This window comes from Saccopteryx leptura, chromosome 3 (assembly GCF_036850995.1).
Source record: "Saccopteryx leptura isolate mSacLep1 chromosome 3, mSacLep1_pri_phased_curated, whole genome shotgun sequence".
In the NCBI taxonomy this organism is placed as follows: domain Eukaryota; kingdom Metazoa; phylum Chordata; class Mammalia; order Chiroptera; family Emballonuridae; genus Saccopteryx; species Saccopteryx leptura.
Window position 1 is genome coordinate 120,747,708 of NC_089505.1, and position 19,429 is coordinate 120,767,136.

The window sequence follows — 19,429 nt, forward strand, 5'->3', positions numbered from 1 at the left end:
CTTTCTTCAAGGCCTTTCACAAATTAAAGAAGCAGTTCCTAACTCTTTTATACTTCATCCAGCATTTAGCTGAACCCACAATGTGCTATTAGAACATTATAAGGCAGCTATCCACATGGATATGTGGCTCTCCCACTAGGCCATAAGTTCTCCAAAGGCAGGGGCATTATCTTTTTCATCTATGTATTTCCAGCATTTAACAGTATCTAGAACCAAAACAGGGATCTAGTAAATATCTGAATGAAATTACTTCATCCACTAAATATTTCTTTATTGTCCAATAGAGAATGTTATCACACAGAATAACCCTTCCTATTATATTTTTATTCCTAAACAAATCTCTGTGGCCCAAGGAAACTATTTCCAGGGCCCAAAGAAGCTCAGGTTATACTCTTTCTCCTATGGCCTCAACACTTTCAAAGACAATTTTGAATTCCACCTCTTTGCCTTTAGTCTTTATTTTTTTATTTGAGAGAGAGAGAGAGAGAGAGAGAGATAGGGAGAGCAATGAGAAACATCAGTTCCTCACTGAGGCACCTTAGTTGTTCATTGATTGCTTTCTCATATGTGCCTTGATCAGGGGACTCCAGCAGAGCAAGTGACCCCTTGCTCAAGCCAGTGACCTTGGGCTTTAAGCCAGTGATCTCTGGGCTCAAGCCAGTGACCATGGGGTTATATCTATGATCCCATGCTTAAGCTGGTGACTCCACACTCAAGCTGGTGAGCCTGAACTCAAGCCGGATGAGTCCGTACTCAAGTTGGCAACCCTGGGGTTTCAAACCTGGGGCCTCAGCATTCCAGGCCACGCTCTATCCACTGTGCAACCACCTGGTCAGGTTCTTTGTCTTTAGTCTTACCACAGTATTAAACTCCTTGGTCCCTTCTTGTTGTCTATCGTAGGGGTTGGCAAATTTGGCTGTAAACCGTCAAATAGTAACTATTTTAGACTTTGTGTATTAGATGGTCTCTGTCACAACTATTCAATTTTGCCTTTGTAGGGAAAGAGCAGCCATAAATAACATGTAAATGAATGATTATGGCTGAATTTCAATAAATATTTATGGATACTGAAATCTGAATTTTCATGACATAAAATATTAATCTTCTTTTGATTCCCCGTCCCCTTAACCATTTAAAAACGTAAACCACATTCTTACCTGTGGTCTGTATGAAAACTGGTAGTGAGCCAGAAATGGCCTCTAGGCAAGTTTGCCAACCCAGCTATTTCCCTTCCTTACAACTCCATTCCTCTACATACACAGATACACATACACACACCCTGTTCCACCTTTAGCAGGTCTATCATAAAAATAACCCTCAGACTTCCTTTTACAGACTTTGTGCTATTCTGCTGTTTGGAGCCACTCTAGGGCTGGGAGGTAGGAAGCACTTGGGCTTTTGAGCCATTAGGGCCCAGATTCTGATTTTGGTCTTACCATATACTAGTAAGGTAGCCTTGGACATAATACTTAACTCCTCTGTGCTTTACTCTCATCTTCTATAAAATGGGGGCAATAACATTTACATCACAGAGTTGTTGTGAAAATTAAATGAGCTAATATAGGTCCAGTTCATGGCACAGTGCCTGACATATACTGTAGTATGTGCTAAATAAATAGTAACTATTAGTCAAGCTTGGGATATGGCTTGCCAGATCAGTTGTGGTCAAAGTACTCTGTAAACCACAGTTAGACAACATGAGGGAATAAACTATTAGCAAAGTACAAAGGCTAAGAGATAGAATTTGGAGGTTTTCAGATACATGATGCAGGTTCTAAGTGCTTGGTTGGCCCTGATTTCTTCTGGCAACATTCTAAATTTCTTTGAGCCTCTTTTCCTCCTGAACAAGAACTTCTGATTCTCATATTGCCTGCATCTTCTTAGCATTCTTTACCAAATACCCAGATGAGCCCTGGAATCCTTTTCTTATTCTTGTACCTCTTGTTGGCATAGGGCTGAGGAAGGGTGAATGTAGCCAGACCAAACCAACACAGATTGGCCTGCTGCTGGGTCTTATACAGGTTGGGGACCCAATTCTCTCTCAATTCTTTATAAAGTTCCTGCTGTAGAGGGAATAAAAGTTCTCCAGAGCCCAAGAACTAGTTTTTCTATAGAAGTCTTAGAGCAAAAAAGACCCAAACAAACAAACAAAAAAATAAGTATATAAATAAGGGATCCATCATATCACTTTCAAGACAGAAAACGTCAGTGGTGGACAAATAAGATTAAGGCTGTGGTATCCCTGTCCATGGTCCAAAAAGCCAGATTTGAGCCTGTCACTTCCTTGCTCAAATGCTATATGTGCAGCTTCTGGAACCCCAAGCTTCTGTGCTGTCACTCAGGGCCTCCACAACTTGTCCCAGACCATCCATCTTGCATTATGACTTACTGCTCCTCTACAGAAGTCTTGACCTACAGTTCAGGCAAAATAGACTGTTCCTAGTGAACTGCCCTCAACAAGTTCCAGTTTCCCATGCTTGTGCAAAATTATAATTCAACATCTCCCCCTAGACTGTGAGCAAGGGGCAGGGTGGAAACTATGTCTAATTCATTTCCAGGTCCCTATACCTAACATAGGGCCTGGCACGAGGCAAACAATAAATGTGAATAAATGAAGAGAAAGAAACATCTGAAGTTTTTCTTGCCTTAAACTGCTTTAGTTGGACTTTTATTAGCAGACTAATAAAAGTAAGCACAGTCTGGGTTATTGCCAAGAAGTAGAAAAAAACCGAAGAGAAAGAAAAGAAGCATGACCAATGGGATCCAAGCAACGGAAAATAGGTTTTAAGAGTGAGGTAAAAGAAACCAAGGCTGTTTAGCCTGGAGAAGAGAAGATGAAGCCTAACTCAATTCTGGCTTTAAGTACACAAAAGGTTCTCATGAGAAAATCTTGACCTCATCTTCCCTTTATAATCAGAAGAAACTTTTCCATATTCATGAAAAATGAAACAAGAAAAAATGGCTTAAGTTTATGCTAGGATTTAAGGAGGAGAGGAAGAAAAACCAAATTAGGCACCACTTTTCCAGAGATACCGTTATTGTACTTTTTGGTAAGTGAACTGGAAGGTCTTGCTTAGCACTTTTGTTGAAGGCTGTGCAAAAGGGAATAAGTACGTGGCTCTGTTCCTGTTTCCTGTGGAGAGAGGTGGATAACCACAAGTCAGGTAAAATTTTCTAATGGGCCAAAAGACTTTGTATTGACCCTTTTCATACAGGAACTTTTCTACATGTCATGCTTCGCAATCCTGTGATGAACAATCTAGTATTTCAAAGTTTCCTGATGGGGCAATAGGAAGAAAGAGAAGGCAACCGTGTCAGAATAAGACAGTGGGAAAATGCCCTAATAAATAAAGATTCTATAAAAACAATGTCTAACTGGGCATAAATAATAATTGTTAATATTATTGCCATTAAAGCTAATGTTCACTAAACACCTATACCAGGCACTGTGCTAAATGCTTAATATAAGTTGTCTCAATCCTCACAACAACCCCATGAGATAGGTAATATCTGTATTCCCATTTCACATCCACTTTACAGATGAAAGAACTGAGACCCAGGAAGGTTAAATAACTTGCCCAAGTCACATAGCTAGCAAGTGATAGAGCCAGGGCTAAAACCCAGGCAGAGTCTACATACCTAACTACTATCTCACTATAAGAAGGATGAGAAGCTAGAATTTAAACCTTAGTTTCTCTGAATCCAGATTCACATTGTCAGCTACTTCCTTATACTGCCCGAGGCCAGGAAGAGCAATTTCTTAACACATGACATTAGCAAGAAAAGAGAGCTCAGAAGTGAACCTAAAAAACCCCCATATTACAGAGAAAGAAGCTGAGATTGTGGACTCACAAGATGATAATGAGTAGAGCCAGGACTTGAATGCCAGCCTCTTGATTCCAAGTACTGTATAGTACTCTTTCCTCCATTATATATTCTTGTTGAATTTGAGGGTAAGAAAATGAAGGAATAGTATGTTCCAAATGAGTCCCTCCCTGGACACTTTTTTTTTTTTTTTTTTTTTTACAGAGACAGAGAGAGAGAGTCAGAGAGAGGGGCAGACAGACAGGAACGGAGAAAGAGATGAGAAGCATCAATCATCAGTTTTTCGCTGCGACACCTTAGTTGTTCATTGATTGCTTTCTCATATGTGCCTTGACTGCAGGCCTTCAGCAGACTGAATAACCCCTTGCTCGAGCCAGCGACCTTGGGTCCAAGCTGGTGAGCTTTTGCTCAAACCAGATGAGCCTGCGCTCAAGCTGCTGACCTTGGAGTCTCAAACCTGGGTCCTCCGCATCCCAGTCCGACGCTCTATCCACTGCGCCACTGCCTGGTCAGGCCTCCCTGGACACTTTTTTAATGGATAGCTAATCTCACATTAGCACCTATGCCTGAACTACAAGGCTGCCAGAAGCCTCTATGAACTGGTTCTAAGATCCTACTAGCTAAGAACAGAAATACACGGATTTATGGTACTACAGGAGCTGCCATAACGCTCATATATTAAAACAATCAAGCAGCCCTAGACCAGGCATTTTCCATGTAGGTCAATCTTTCCAAGTTTAAACCTGAACTGAACTATTCCAACAGCGTTCTCACTGATGTTCCCGTTCTGGGACCTCTTTGTTTCAGTCTAGCCTCCATTCTGCAGCCAAGGTAAACAGCGCCCTAGTCATGGCCTGTGGAGCCTTGTAGCACAACGAAGAAAGAATACAGGTCTTTGAATCTAATACTTGTAGGTGTGGACTGAGCTCTGCTACTTCCTAGCCACTTGACCTTGGGCAAGTCATTTTAATCTTTCTGAGATCTGGTTTTTTCATTTTTAAATTGGGGATAAATATCCCCATATTACGGGACTGTGAGGATTAATTAAATTACAGTGTCTAAAGCATCTAACATATTGCAAGCCACAAAGCAGAGCAGGCACTTGGTAATGTCAGTGTTCTTCCCACTCCCTTTTCTACATTTTGGGCACAAACCACCACTTCAGCTTATTTTCACTCCTCAGCAAATCCATTGCTCTTTCCCAAAACACACACACACATTCATTTCATTTCTACTTCTAGGTCTCTGATCAAGCAGCTCCTTTCTCACAGGAATTAACTTTCTCTAAGGCTCAACATAAATTTTTCACCTTTAGGAATCCTTCTCTGGACCCCCTTTGGTCGTGTTGGGATTGATTTCTCCTTCTCCCAAACTCCCACTTTGTTTACATTCTTTTATTGCATTTACCACAGTCAGTCTGATTTCAGTTATTTATGTCCTTATCTATCTTCCCAACTACACTGGAGGGAGAAGGCTCTATGAAGACAGTTACTTAAAGGAGGACAGGAAATGTGAGGTTTTCCTGTGTATAGTTCTCAATAGCAGGGTCTTGTATATTGCTAGACTTCAATATTTGTCTATCAAATGGAATCTTGCCACCCTTGACTGGGATTCTTTAAAGAAAGGTTCTGGACTAAGTTTACTTTAAAACTCTACATTTATCGCCTGACTTGATAAACATGCAATTTTAAAAGTATACTAATGTTCCTAAACTAAGATCCTCCAATACCCATGTCAGCTTGCTTCATTCCTTTCAACACACTCTGGACTGCTCCCATGAATCCTTCCAGAATATAACTGGGAGGACAGCACTCTTTCACAGGTAGGGTGACTTGGGAGCAGGCTCTTTGGAGAACTGTTCCACTCAGCTGGTTATGGGATGACTGCCATTAAAACCATATTAAAAACCAGAGTTGTGTTGCCTGACCAGGCGGTGGTGCAGTGGATACAGCGTTGGACTGGGATGCGGAGGACCCAGGTTCGAGACCCCGAGGTCGCCAGCTTGAGTGCAGGCTCATCTGGTTTGAGCAAAAGCTCACCAGCGTGGACCCAAGGTCACTGGCTCGAGCAAGGGGTTACTCGGTCTGCTGAAGGCCCACAATCAAGGCACATATGAGAAAGCAATCAATGAACAACTAAGGTGTCGCAATGCACAATGAAAAACTAATGATTGATGCTTCTCATCTCTCTATTCCTGTCTGTCTGTCCCTGTCTATCCCTCTCTCTGACTCTGTCTCTGTAAAACAAACAAACAAACAAAAAAAACCAGAGTTGTAGAATCCTAAGTAGATCTGAATAATTTCTACCTGCTTGTTTCCAAATTTATAAAATAAGAATTTTGAGATGTTACATACATGGTGGAGCAAAAGCAGGTTTTACAGTTGTTCACATTGAAAATAATATAATAAAATAAGTAATAATACAAGAATAAACTCTGTGTTTCAAGTAGTCACAACTATTAACCTACTTTTGCCCCACCCTGTATAAAGCACTTACCAGTAAATAGTATCTGTCACATAGTAAGCACTCAATAAATGTTAGCTATATTAATAGTTAGACTGGAAAAAACAAAGAGCCAGGACTTCTCACTTCCAGTCTATTTCCACCACTTACTGATTCTTTGTGCAATCCTGATCTGGGCCTTTCCCTTTCTGTAAAAGTAAAGAGGTAGAACCAGATGGTTCCTTTGCCCCTTCTACTTTCAATGACGTATATTTTTCTATGAACAACAAAGAGCCTTCTGTTCCATATGCTGAAGCTGTTGTCAAGGAAAAATATGAATGTGTAGCTGCTGGTCCCAGATGGAAGGGGCCAAGGCCAAGGACAGGACAACTGTTTAGTAAAACACCTGTGCGCTTTCCCGTTTGTGAACTGTATCATACTCAATGCAGGTCCCTGAAGAGAGCACCACCTCCCTTCCAACAAAACTCACAGCAAAGTCAAGACAAGAGCCTGAAAACAACAGCAGCAAAGAAGAATTCTTTCTTGTGCAGAATACCTGCACTTTCTTGCCACTGAGGTCTGTAATTAGGGCATAATCAGTCTATACCAGGGGCTCTCCTTAGGCACAAAGGGAAGGAAAACCACAGAGGCCCACTCTGAACCTGAAAGCTCATAGAACAAAAACCAAAGCGAGTAAATAAAAAATTTCACTGACTCATCCAACCCACAAACACTACAGAGGCCTCTGCCCGGCAGAGGAGGGATGAAACAGACATAGTCACTTGCCACCAATGCACTCAGAGTGCATCTGAAATGATAACCCCAAGGCAGAGAGTAAACAGTGCTATATTCGAGCTGTGTCCTTTGCTACAGAAGATGAGAAGGGGCAACTAATCCAGCAGGGGCTTCAGAGAAGTGTCATTGACAGATCACATGAGATGGGCCTTGAAAGATGAGAAGGAGCAGGGAACTTCAGAAAGCGAATATAAGCAAAGGAAAAATGCATGGAGCGTTTGAATAAGAAAAAGTAGTTTGTTTTGAGTGGGTCACAGGGAGGTTAGTCCAAACTCTATATAGTAGGCAATGAAGGTCACCAAGGTTTCTGAGTAGAGATAGAAAATGATGAGAACAGTGTCTCAGGAAGATCATATGGGCACCCATAAAGAGGATGCAAAAGGAATCAAGTTACTAGATTACTATGCACTTCGGAAGCATGTGCTGGAATCCATCAGCTCCTGTTCACAGAGTTTCTGCCGTGGTCCATCCAGCTTCATGCAATCTGACTTCAAGAGATGATCGCTTGCCAGTTACTCTAACTGTTAAAATCTTCTAGAGAACTAAAACAGGCTTCCAATCCAAGTCAAGAACCCAATTTCCCTCTGGATCTCTGTGAGGGAAGAACTGATGTGGAATAAGTTGGAAACGTGGGGTGCCCAGGTCTTCAGCGGGTCCAGCTCCATATAAAAACCCAACCCTGGTTCTCTACTTTACATCACTTACAGCTTAGCCCCTGTTAGAGAAGCTGATGCTAATGGTAGTGGGGCTGAAAGCACCTGGCTGATGGCTGAGGAGCTCATGAGACAATATAGATCAACTGCCCAGCATGTCATTCGGCACGTTGGCAATGGTTAATAAGCATCAGTTCCCTTCCCATTCTGCAAGGTCGGTTCCACCTCAAAATCCCATCAAGACTTCAGGAGGACTCAGGTCACCTTGTCTCTCAGCAAGGCCTCTCCAAAGTGACCTAGTTCACATAACTCACACCTATTTCATGTCAGGTGGCATACTAGGTGACATGTAATTTTATTCAACTTTCACAATGACCCTACTTTGCCCTTTTTATATAGGAGAAATTAAAGCCCTGAGAGGGTAAATGACTTGCCTGAGGACGCACGGATAGGAAGTGGCAGAGGTGGGATCTGAACCCAGGACTGCCTGACCCAGAACCAAGCACTTTCAACACTTCATTCCTGTCGCCCGTGCTGGCCCAGCTACTGACAGGAAGCCTGGAAACTCCCTCCTTAAGGACAGAGACCACACCTGACACTACTCTCTCCTCACTGTACAGCGACCCACACAGCGCATGTCAGGAGCTTTAAAATGAAAACAGTTAACTTTAAAATAATGTACTACAAAACAGGAGGAGTTCCTCACAGTGAAAACTATTCACGATGTTGGACTGCCTGACACTTGAACTCAGCCATACAGTCTGACAGGGGCTCCGTCTCAGACCGAGTTCCGACGTAGGGCACCTGTCACGACCTAAGCTCTGACCGGGGACACACGCCGTGCCCTGAGCTCGTCACAGACGGAGCCCTGAGAAGACGGAGCCTCAAAGAAACGTCCCCTTGGCTGACGCCACAGCAGAAGGGAGTAGTGACCTCGGGCTGTTGTGAAGGCCCTCATTTCTCCGTCCCGGGGCACAGACTCAAGAGATGTGCCGCTCCCGCCCCAAACCTTGTTTCACTCGCAGAGATACCTCAATGCCCGGTGTTCCCCTCAGCGGACTCGTTACTGGGTTGGTCTCGCGCTCCCACCTGCAGATCGCTCCGCCAAGAAACACGAAAGAGGCGGTACTAAACCTGAGGGGCGGGCCCGGCGGCGGAGGAGCGCGAGGGGGCGGACCTGCGCCTGCTCCCTGATGGCTCCGCCCAGGGAGAGGGTGGGGCGAGAAGAGTAAACGGCGCAGGCGGGATAGGGGGCAGGCGGGAGATTGCTGGTACGGGGGTGGGGCTTAGACTCTGAAGCTCTTTTCTAGTGAAGGTCGGGAAGCCAGGGAAGCGCTAGAAGGGAGGAGGCCAGAAAATAGCAGGTGTAATTAACATTTACCAAGAGCTTCTGCATGCCAGGAAGGAATTTTTAAAATGTCTTTAACATACGGGGATATGCTGTCAGTCTTACAAGGTTTGAGTGCCTATAATTTCACCATGAGAATTTCTTCTTGAGTAAAGCATTCCTCCAGTCGTTCAAAATAAAAAGAATTAGAAGTTCATTTCTAGGAGAAAATCAACTACAAAAACCATTCCCCAGTCCTCTCCCAGGATGCAAGTGTGATGAGGTAATGAGAGTGCTGACTTGGGTTTGATTCAGGTCCTGACTCTAGTGTGTTTCCTGTTGTGAAATGCAAGTAAATAACCAACCCTTCCCTGCTTGTCTCAGGATTGTTGTGAGAGTTTGGTAATCAATGCTTGTTAAAGAGCCCCTTAGGACTTCTTTCCCTGTCATCCATTTGAAAAACATTTGTTCCCTTTTCCCTTCTTGACTCAGTCTTCTCATCTGTATAATGGAAGGAGGTCTGGAACATTAGAGAACATTCACAGCTTTGCTAGAATTCCTATTCTAGGTAAAGGCTGGAGCAGGGATTCTTCTCCCAAGTGTCTGTATTCAGTCACTTCCAGAATCCTTCAGCCCAACCTGAAGTCCCCTGTATATCTGATTTCTGCTACCATCACTTTCTGGGCCCATCCAAGTTTCATGTCCTCAGAGGCCATTCTGGCCTGTTCCCATTCTGTTCCCTGAATGTCCTTATAACCAGCTGCTCCTGAGCCAATCAGGCCCATGTTCTAATCCAGGTTCTCAAAATTGTTATGTATCCCCTATGGCAAAAAAGTTCAGTTAATACCAGAAAGGACTCTGGGGAACTCAGGAAGGGCTCAAGAAGGGCTCCCTCAAAGCATGTGGAGTTCCAGCCATGCTTGTGGCTCCCTTCACCACACGCTACCTACAGGTCCTGGGGAAGTGGCAGTGGCAGCAGGAAACCTCAAAGAGGCCACAGGGTTCATGAGGGCCAAGGATAGTAGGGCAGCCTTTACTCATCTGCACGAAGATGTGGGGAGAATGGCTTTTTCTTTCTTTCTTTTTCTCTTTCTTTTTTCTTTCTTTCTTCTTTTTCTTCCTTCCTTCCTTCCTTCTTTCCTTCCTTCCTTCCTTCTTTCTTTTCTTTTGTGACAGAAAGAGGGGGTGAGTGGGACAGATAGGGACAGACAGACAGGAAGGGAGAAAGATGAGGAGCATCAATTCTTCGTTGCAGCACCTTAGTTGTTCATTGTTTGCTTTCTCATTAGTGCCTTGATGGGGGGGGGGGGGACTAGAGCAGAGTGAGTGACCCCTTGCTCAAGCCAGCAACTTTGGGCTTCAAGCCAGTGACCTTGGGCTTCAAACCAGCGACCTTTGGGCTCAAGCCAGCAACCATAGGGTCATGCCTATGATCCCACCCTCTAGCCAGTGACCCATGCTCAAGCTGGTAAGCCCGTGCTCAAGCCAGCAACCTCAGGGTTTAGAACCTGGGTCCTCTGAGTCCCAGTTGGATGCTCTATACACTGCGCCACTGCCTGGTCAGACTGGCTTGCTTTCTTATTCCCTGTTCCAAATAGTTTTGTGGATCCAGGAAAACAAAGCCTTCCACAGCTTGGCTGCTCAACCAAACTGTTCCTCTACTCCTAATACATTCTCTCCCTTTACCGTCTTCTGCCAAGTTTTGCCCTATGTAAGGGGGAGGGGACTCTTTTCTCTCTTCTGTATCCTTCTTCCTCTCTACCTCTGTCTTCTCTAAGCATTCCTCTCTGAATTTCTCAAAGCAGTTTTGTGAGAGCTTGTAAGGAACAGGCCTTATCTACCCTCACTGCCATGGTGTATTTCAAAACAACTATGATCCCAGAACCTGAACATTCTAAGAGTCTGAGCTGTCCAGTAGTTGAGGAGGTGTGAGTGACCTGTCATAGGAAATGTGCAAGAAGAGCCACCTGTTAGAAAGCTGAACTGGGGCCTCTTTGGTGAGCTAGAAGAAGGGGCAGCATAGTGGAGGTCTTTTAGATCATAGAGCGATGAAAGGAGGTATACTGGGTACCAAGAAGGGAGCTAGGCAGCTAGCCAAAGACAGATTTGATTCAACAAGCTATTATATGTCAAGCATTTAGAACTGTACCTGACACATAGTATTAGTTATTATTGCTATTATTGTGAATGATTCAGAGATTGCGAAAACTGAACCTTAGAATCAGAATCAATCATTTCCTTGCTCCCACTCCTGGTCATGAAATAGGGGAAACTGAGGTCTGGAGGGGCCTGCCATAGTTCCAGTCTGGGCTAGGACTGTAACCTAAGCCTCTGCCTTCTAGGAGAGCAGCTGCACAAAGCCAGCCTGTCTCCTTCTTAGGTAGAGGAGAGAGCTCTACTTAAGTGAGCTATTTTCAACTCATCTGGGAAGTTGAGAGTAAGGAGCAGTGGAATGAAGGCAAGACGTGAGCTTAGAGACTCCAGTGTCTCCTGGGGAATAAGGTCAGGAATCAGCCCTATGTCCTGCTCTCCCCAACAAACTGCCTTTTCTTGAGAAGGGCTTCCTCTGCTGTGACTAGGGTTAGGTCTGTGTTTCTGCCCCATTCCTTAATCGGTTAACTCCAATAAACCACCCAGATTAAGGGGGTGAGAACAGCCAGAGCCAGGTGATCTGAGCTGAAACAAGAAAACTCTCCCAAGAGACTGAGTTCCCTGAAGGTAAGGGTCAGTTTTCCCAACTCCTAGGATCCTAGCCTTGCCCAGAAATCCTAGATCTAGAGTTCCCAGAACCCTGGGAAAATCTTGGTATCTCCACCCTGGAGAGCTGGGCCAGACATGACCATCCCAGCCAGCATTCCACATGGCCCAGGACCAAAAGCCCTCCCTGTCTGTCCCCTTCTGGCACAGTTCCTTCCACTGCCTGCCCAGGAGCCATGTGGCACCCAGACCACAGATTCCCACCAGTGCTGCTTTAGTTTGTCTCCTTTATTTTACCAAAAATAACAATAAAGTCTTCCCTCTGTTTCACAAAAATAGATAGCCCCCTTCTTTCCCACCCTACCCACCCCCTTCTGCAATCAACACCGGCCACAGCCTAGAATCCATCTTCCAATCCACAGTTCTCCCTGGGGAAATCTTTGATCATCCCCCCACCTCACCCCACCCCAATCCAGAGCCTTTGGGAACTTCTCTGGAGGCAGCTGTCCCAGGTCCAGCTGGCTGCCTCCAGGAGTCCCATCTGCTTCCCCAGAGATCAGGCAGCTGCTGGGCCATGGAGAGGGGCATGATTTTGGAGGTTTGGCTCAGCAGATAACCCTAGCAGACCTGAGGGACAGTGGGGCACTCTGGCATTAGGCTAGAAATCCCTGCTCAAAGCAGGAACAGTTGTATCCTGGAGAGGGGCTGTCAAACCCTCTTTTCATGTGCTTCTCATCTCAATGTAGCAATCCACAGGCCCCACGGTGGGACTCAGAGCCCTAGTTTCTACTCCAGCTTCACAAAGCCTTTCTGTGAAGCCTAGGACAGTTTCTCCCTCTTCTCCTCCTGGCTTCAGTTTCCTCTTATATATGTGGAAGATTCTGTGAACGAAACTAGATAATCCTCAGGTTGTTTCTGGATCTCCATCTTGGCCTCCCAGCATCTTGGCCTCTGGGCGGTAGGGCCTTGTCCCTACCTAATTTCCCCATCTGTAGGTCTGGGCATGGGGGTGCTGAGTAATGGAGTACTGAATGAACATTCTAGTTTCTCTGTGAGCAGCGAGGCTCTGAGAGCCAACCTACTGGAATGTCTCAGGATAGATGGAAAGGAGGCAAGTACTTGCAGGAAGAGTCCATTCACTAGCCACATGGGCCTCAATGTCCTGGAATGGGGACAAGACTCAAGAATTTCCCAACTCAGGTTCCACTAGATCCTTGGGTTGGATGATTATTCTGTGCTGGGTTTCAGACCCTGGAAACCAAATTTATAAATTCTAGGAGCTAGATTGGAATATGTGATTCCCAATTTAAGAACCAGAGGACCAGTGTGGACAGAAGGGACCACCCCAACCACCAGAGGCTGTCTATAATCAGGCCCTTTTGGAGGCAGAGGAATGAGCGAAATAACAGCTGAGTGGCATCTCTGGCTGAGTAATTGAAACCCCTATCTGTGGTGGGCCAGGGATTGAGGTGCCCAGGGCAAGGCTCCCCTTCCTACCTGCTCTCTAGAATTCAGGCTGATGGAAGAGGGTAGACTAGAAGATTCCAACATAGAGCTGCATCCATCTACAACCACATTTTGTATACTTGCACACGTTGTTGGACGCACAGAGCGGGGACAGTGAACTGTCATCACTCTTACAGTGGTCATAGCCTGATGGTCCCAATCCCTCCACCCCTCCCTCCCTCATTCCTTTGTTCCTTCCATCAATCCATTTGCCTAACATTTATGAGGTTCTACTATGTGCCAGGGAGGGTCTAAGGTGGCTAGCTCTCGCAGATACATCCTACAGTCAAAATCACACACACACACGCACATACACACAGTCATTTGTGCTCGCTCACACACAGCCTGTTCACTCTCTTGTACCTTTCTTGCCATCACCTCAGCTGCATCCACAGTGCCCAGATAGCCTTGGGAACCACCACAGAAAGGTGACTACAGCAAGGAGTGGAAAACTAGTCTACCCCGCCTCCAGACTTCATGTTGGAGGTTTAGCTCCCCCTTTCCTTCTGTTTGCCCACCTTTAAATTCTCCCCTTCTCCACTCATAAGCAGTCAGGGGACATGTGGGCAGACTCCTGAGAACCAGAAGTCCAGGGGCTTTGGGTGTGTGGAGGGGTCCCAGAGCCTTCAAGTTCCTTTGCCACCAGACTCCCGAGGTTCCCCTCCCCTAGCCACTCTATGTTCAGATGATCTGACGAGCAATAATGTCCAGGCCTGGGCTCAGTGACAGATCCGCTCTGTCATCTCTCTCTGTAGAGACACAAGGTTGGGGGGTGGGGAGGGGATGGAGAGTTAATCAGAACTCAACCTGCCAGGCAACCCCTTCGCAAACCGTAGGGACTGGCTGCTCTTCTCCCTGAACCTGGCCCCTTTCCACCCCCACCCCAACTCCAGGCTGCAGATCTGGGTTTGTAAACTGACATTTGAACGAATTCTCTATGAAAGTACAGAGTGATTGTTAAATGAATTGCCTTCCCCTAATTTATCCACTTAGGTATTGGATGTTCTTAAAGCAGGTAGCCTTTGGATCTGAAAACTCAGAGGCTGGCCCTGGTAGGCGAGAGTAGTAGGGGCTTGGCCTCACCAGTGGCTCCAGCTCCCGCTGGTCCACGAGGCTGAATTCGCGGATGAAATAGTAGAAGTGCTTGTAGCAGGTGTTGACATGTGCCTCAGCTCCCATGCTGAGGATGCTGTCGAAGTGGTGGATGTAAACGTGGACAAAGACGCGAAAGAGGCGGGTCAGGATCTTGGTGCAGACCTGCTGAAAGTTCTTGGGAAAGGGAACTCCTAAGGGGACAGGGATGGGCAGAAGTTGGGGGGAGGATCAAAATCCTGGTATGAAACTCTGCCCAGCCCCGTCCTCCCACATACAGGCAGCCTTTGCCCAGGATGGCCTCTTCCCTAGCACACTTCCCTGTGGGAGACAGAGAGAGATCATGATTTGTTTTCCCCATACTTCCCTTTATAATGAAGCATAAATCTGACTTTGCCTTTCTTCTACTGAAATACAAATCATCTTCCACATTTTCCCATGACTCTGAGCAGGACTCAGCCACTTGGTTGGGGGTCACTGACCAACCTTTCTTAGAGTATGATGAAAGAAAGTAGTTCTCAGACTCTCCCCAGAAATATATGTATCTATAGATGCTCTCACATGACACCCTTACATACAATTCCAAGGGGAGTTTATCAACATCTGGGGTCCATTTTTAAAAACATGGGCCTTCATGATTAAGCCCTAACTTCTCAGCATGGTGCCTGCTCAGGCCTTTTAGGATCCTGACCTCCCTCTCCAGCCCCATCCTGACTCCTTCCTCTTTGCAACATTCACAATGCAGTCCCAGACCCCTAACCCTGGGGATTACTAAATCTTCAAGAACTAGTTCAGATATCTCTCATTCCTTCAAATACTCAATAACACTTTCACTTCCATCTGTGAGCCAGGGCCTGTGCTGAGCCCTCTGCACCTTTTGACTGGTGTAATGGGTATGACAGCCATTCTAGATGAGATAAAATGGAGGTGAGGAAAGGTAGAGCTACTTGCCTGAGGCTACGTAACTCTCAGCACAGACTGGAGGCAGGATTCAAAACCCTCTTTGCATTGCCCTGCAGCACCTCTCTGAGATAAATGCCACAGACCCTGCTCAAGAAAAGCTCCAGGACCTATGTAAAAGATAGTTTGCACAGCCCCCCATACTCAGGGTGGACATCTTAGTGGCCATGCCCTCTTTGCCATCCCAGGGTTAAGACATAGCCATCTGGGGTCTCAGAGGCCTGGGGGTTAAGGCTAGAAGGGAATGAGAGTTCAGACACAGGCCCACACTGGCCTGCCCCTTTCCATAGATCCCTTCCCCTTCCTCACTGCTCTCAGAAAGGGTTGAGCCCTGCCTTCCCATGCACCCTTTCAGGCCCAGCCCAGGTCCTTCAGACTTGTCCTGCCCATCCAGACACTTTGGGCCCAGGCCTCAAGAGACCACAGCAGTAGTTCTGAATCCCTCCTGATTTAATGCACTTTCCCTCACCTGGCCTCAGTTTCCTCCTGTATGAAATGATAGTGCAGGAAATGACAGGCCACCAGCTGGGGAGGAGGAGCCTCAGGCATTGAATTGTGACTCACTGCTGGCTTCCCTCAGCATTCAGATTTCTCCCCTCTGGGCTTGACCACCTACCTCACCAGTCTCTGATTCCCTTTGCTTTAACAGGGGTGAGGCCAGGCAGGGGTGGATCTGCTGTGATGGACACAGTGTCATGTCAACATCTCTTTTGATGCCCTTGGGTGGGGAAGCAGGGCAAGGATGACATCACTCATCTCCCAGACCCACCCTCACCCGCCTGGGCTGCCCAGTGAGATAAGAAAAGGCTCCATGGCTTGGGCCTGACAAGGGAAAACTCTGCCCTATGAGACCCCTGGGCTGGAGATACCATCAGGCACACCCAATCCCCACCCACTTCCCTTTCGGAGGTCAGGGGTCAAAGGGAACTCCCTGCAGGCTGCAAGTCTGGTTCGCTCAAGCAGGGTAACCTTGAGGCACCTCTTCTGGAAGTTTCTGAGAATCACAGTCGTCTTGCCAGGATGGTCCCTAGAGAAGCACTCAAGCTTTAGACAAGAGCCTCAAACTGGGAGTCAGGCAGGCAAAGCTTGAGATATCTGATCTTGAGTAGACAATGAAACTCTCTGAGCCTGTTTCCTCTTCTACAAAATGGGGATGAAAATTACAAACCTCTCCCCATCCCCACTCCCAGAATCGCTTAATCAAACTAAATGCTCCATCTGTGAAATGGGCTCTGGTAGCTCCCTCCCTCCCTGGCCCGGCCCGACTTGCCTGCCAGGTGGCACTCACCAACGCGAGTGGGAAAGACATCCTCATCATTGATGAGACTCTCGATCCAGTCCATGAGCAAGGCCATGTAGCGTGGTGCGGAGAGCTTGGCTGGCCTCCGGTACTGGCGCTCGTCCTGCCAGCGGTACTCGTAGCGGGGACCTCCGGCCATCACCGGGCAGCTGGTCTCACTGCAGCGCTCAGCCATGGTGCCGTAGATGAGGTTGATGCGGTTGAAGAAGTCCACCACGTGCACGGCGATCCAGTCATCAATATTCTCGCCCGGGGGCAGCCTCACCACACTGCGCAGGTCCAGGCCAGACTTGAGCGATGCCTGTGCCTTCTTATATAGCTCAAAGCGCTGTGTGCCCGGCTCAAAGCGCTTCCGCGGCCTGAATGTCTTGTCCTTGGCAAACACCTGCTTCAGGCACAGCGCCATGGCCAGGCTGGACTGAGGGACAAGTGTCCAGGGGAAGGACCTGCAGATGCCCTGTCAGGGTCAAGGACATGGGAGAGCACGGTGGTCAGGTCCTTACCAAATATGCTTTGACTTCCCAACACATCATTTCCCTCTCACTTCTCAGCTTTTGGCCCACCTCTGCAGCCTCTGCCTGGATTCTAAATCCTCCTCATCCCCTTGGTTCAGCACCCCTGCCCTATTTCCAGGCTGCCCTATCTCCCCCTGCTAAGCGCCACAGCCCTGCCATCTTATTTAGTTTCCTCTCCACATTCATTGCATCTCACAGAGGGGCTGAGCCTTGGCTCCGAACAGGTGCTCCTCAGACTTGCTGTTGACCAGTAGAGAGGTGGCAGAGGCTTCCTGCAGTACCTCCTGAAGGCAGGGTCTGGGACAAGATGACCTCTGGGAGCCCCACAGGCCAGCTAGTGCAGCGTGGGAGAGCCTGGCTGCACATTGTGCTAGGAATAGGGGAGGAGGGACCCCGCCTTCAGCTTCCTCTGGGATATCTCATAGTCCATCCGGCCACCGGGGATTCCCAGGGAGCAGGAGGGACTTTTCTACCAAAAATGTCCTTTCCTTTTATTGCCCTGAAAGAGGAAAGGGCTCTCATATGGCCAGCTGTGAGCGTAGCTGCAGGCGCTAGAGAAAAGGGGGAGGTGTTAATTCTAGAAGGGCACCACTTCCTCCAACACTGGCTGGAAATCCTTCCTCCTTCCCCCCAAGCCAGCCTCTTCCAGCCGGAAACCCCAACAAGCACTGGCCCCTCCCTCTGCACCTGACACTATCAATAGACATTCCTAGGACACTCACTATATGCCTACAACTGAGAGGTACAGTTGGAGCCACCCAGCTGGGACCATCTAGAATTCAGATAAATTTGCTCTGCCTTTTAGAACTGAAGGATCCCAGACTCAGAACAGACTTTGGGGACAGCAATCAGAGCCCCAAGCTTGGATGCAGAAGTCCTAGGTTCTAAGCCCAGCATCACCATGACTGTAGCAGGCATGGACTTGGCCATACAACTTTGTGAGTCACTCCATTACAGGCCAGGTTTCTGGTACTCTTGGGGTAGACTCTCATCTCCTATGAGTGTGTGAGCCCTTGGGAAATGCAGGTCCAGGTACCTTCTGAAACTAGAACTTAGCCACAAACTGAGCACTGGCCGTGATCCCAGACTGAGCACTAAGGCTGAGTATATACCATGCACTGAGCTCTGGCTCCAGGTTGAACTCTTACCTAGTCTTGACCCTCGTCAATGGGAATGCTGACCCTAGCCTTAGACTGATGCTTGAATATAGCCACAAACAAAGGCTGGCCTTGACTTCAGAGCTGACACTGGAACATTTTCCTTTTTCGTGTCTCTAGTAATACTGGGACAGGATTGGAGAAGGAGGATGAGAACATGACCAAAGGCACAGTACTTATGGACTGGGGGAGGTGTCATGTCAGGCAATAATCAATCTAGTGGAAAAGTTTGGAACAGGGTTCTTGATTGTACCCACAACAAGCAGACCAGGAGGGGAACAGTCAAGTAAAATGAAAGGAATTTGGAGAGTAGGGGTAGGTCTTCCAGCAGGATCTTGTCTTCTTGAAAAAAACATCAAAGATGTGGCAGGTCATCTCATCCATCCTGGGCCCCTTGCCTTCTCATCCAAAGCAGTCTCCAGTGAGGGACCTGAGCTTCCTGACCTGACTTCCATGCTTCACTTGCCACCTGTATTCTAAACTCTGCTTGGGCCAGGGGCTTCCAAAATCTCCCACATTTGCAATTAGGTGGGCTCCCTAGGCTCTTCACCTTCACCCAGCCCCTTTTACTGACGGTTACCAACAGACCCTCACCCTGGCATTCAACACCTTACCCTACTTTTCCTGCCTCACTTCCCTATATCAACCACCTTGCAGATCCCTGAACACTACCCTCACTACCATCCCCTTCCTGCCTCTAAGTTTTCTTACACTGGTCCCTTTGCCTGACTACACATGGACTGACTGAATGCTACCTCCTCCCACAACCCTATCTAACAAACAAACCCAGATCTCTTTTTCCTTGAGTGGAGGCTGCTCTTTGGCCATTGCTGTCTCCAGCCTCCCCCCACTACCCCCACCCCCACCCCGACCCCAGCCTATGTCAGGGCCTGGCACATAGTCAATGCTCAGGCTTTAAGGAAAGCTCCGAATCAAGAATCTTAGGGTTGAAATAACCCTGAGAAATCATCTGGCCCAACCCACTTCTTGTAAAGGTAGGGAGACTGAGGCCCCAGAAAGGGGACTTGAAGAGTGTGTGTTCATATAGCAAGTTACAGGCAGAAGATCTCCAATGACAGAACAGGGAACTGGGATAAGGTGGGGCTCAGCCCAAGACAAAAAGACCATTTTCCCCGCAATGGCTGCACTAGCGAGTTGTT

General features: G+C 47.2%; 1 protein-coding gene across 8 annotated transcripts in view; it reads right to left on the reverse strand.

Moving 5' to 3' along the window:
* LOC136400071 (MOB kinase activator 3C) overlaps positions 1-19,429 on the reverse strand; it is a 59,887-nt gene that overhangs the window by 39,273 nt on the left and 1,185 nt on the right. For 4 of the 8 annotated variants that reach the window (XM_066376130.1, XM_066376131.1, XM_066376129.1 and 1 more), the window contains exon 2: positions 16,586-17,054. In XM_066376130.1, the coding sequence (XP_066232227.1) occupies positions 16,586-17,003 (418 nt within the window). In that variant the 5' untranslated portion in view covers positions 17,004-17,054. Of the gene's footprint in view, positions 1-3,033; positions 3,093-8,746; positions 8,861-12,116; positions 13,995-14,328; positions 14,532-16,585; positions 17,055-19,429 lie in introns of those variants that run through there. The other 4 variants (XM_066376139.1, XM_066376134.1, XM_066376137.1 and 1 more) reach the window with 4 other exon arrangements.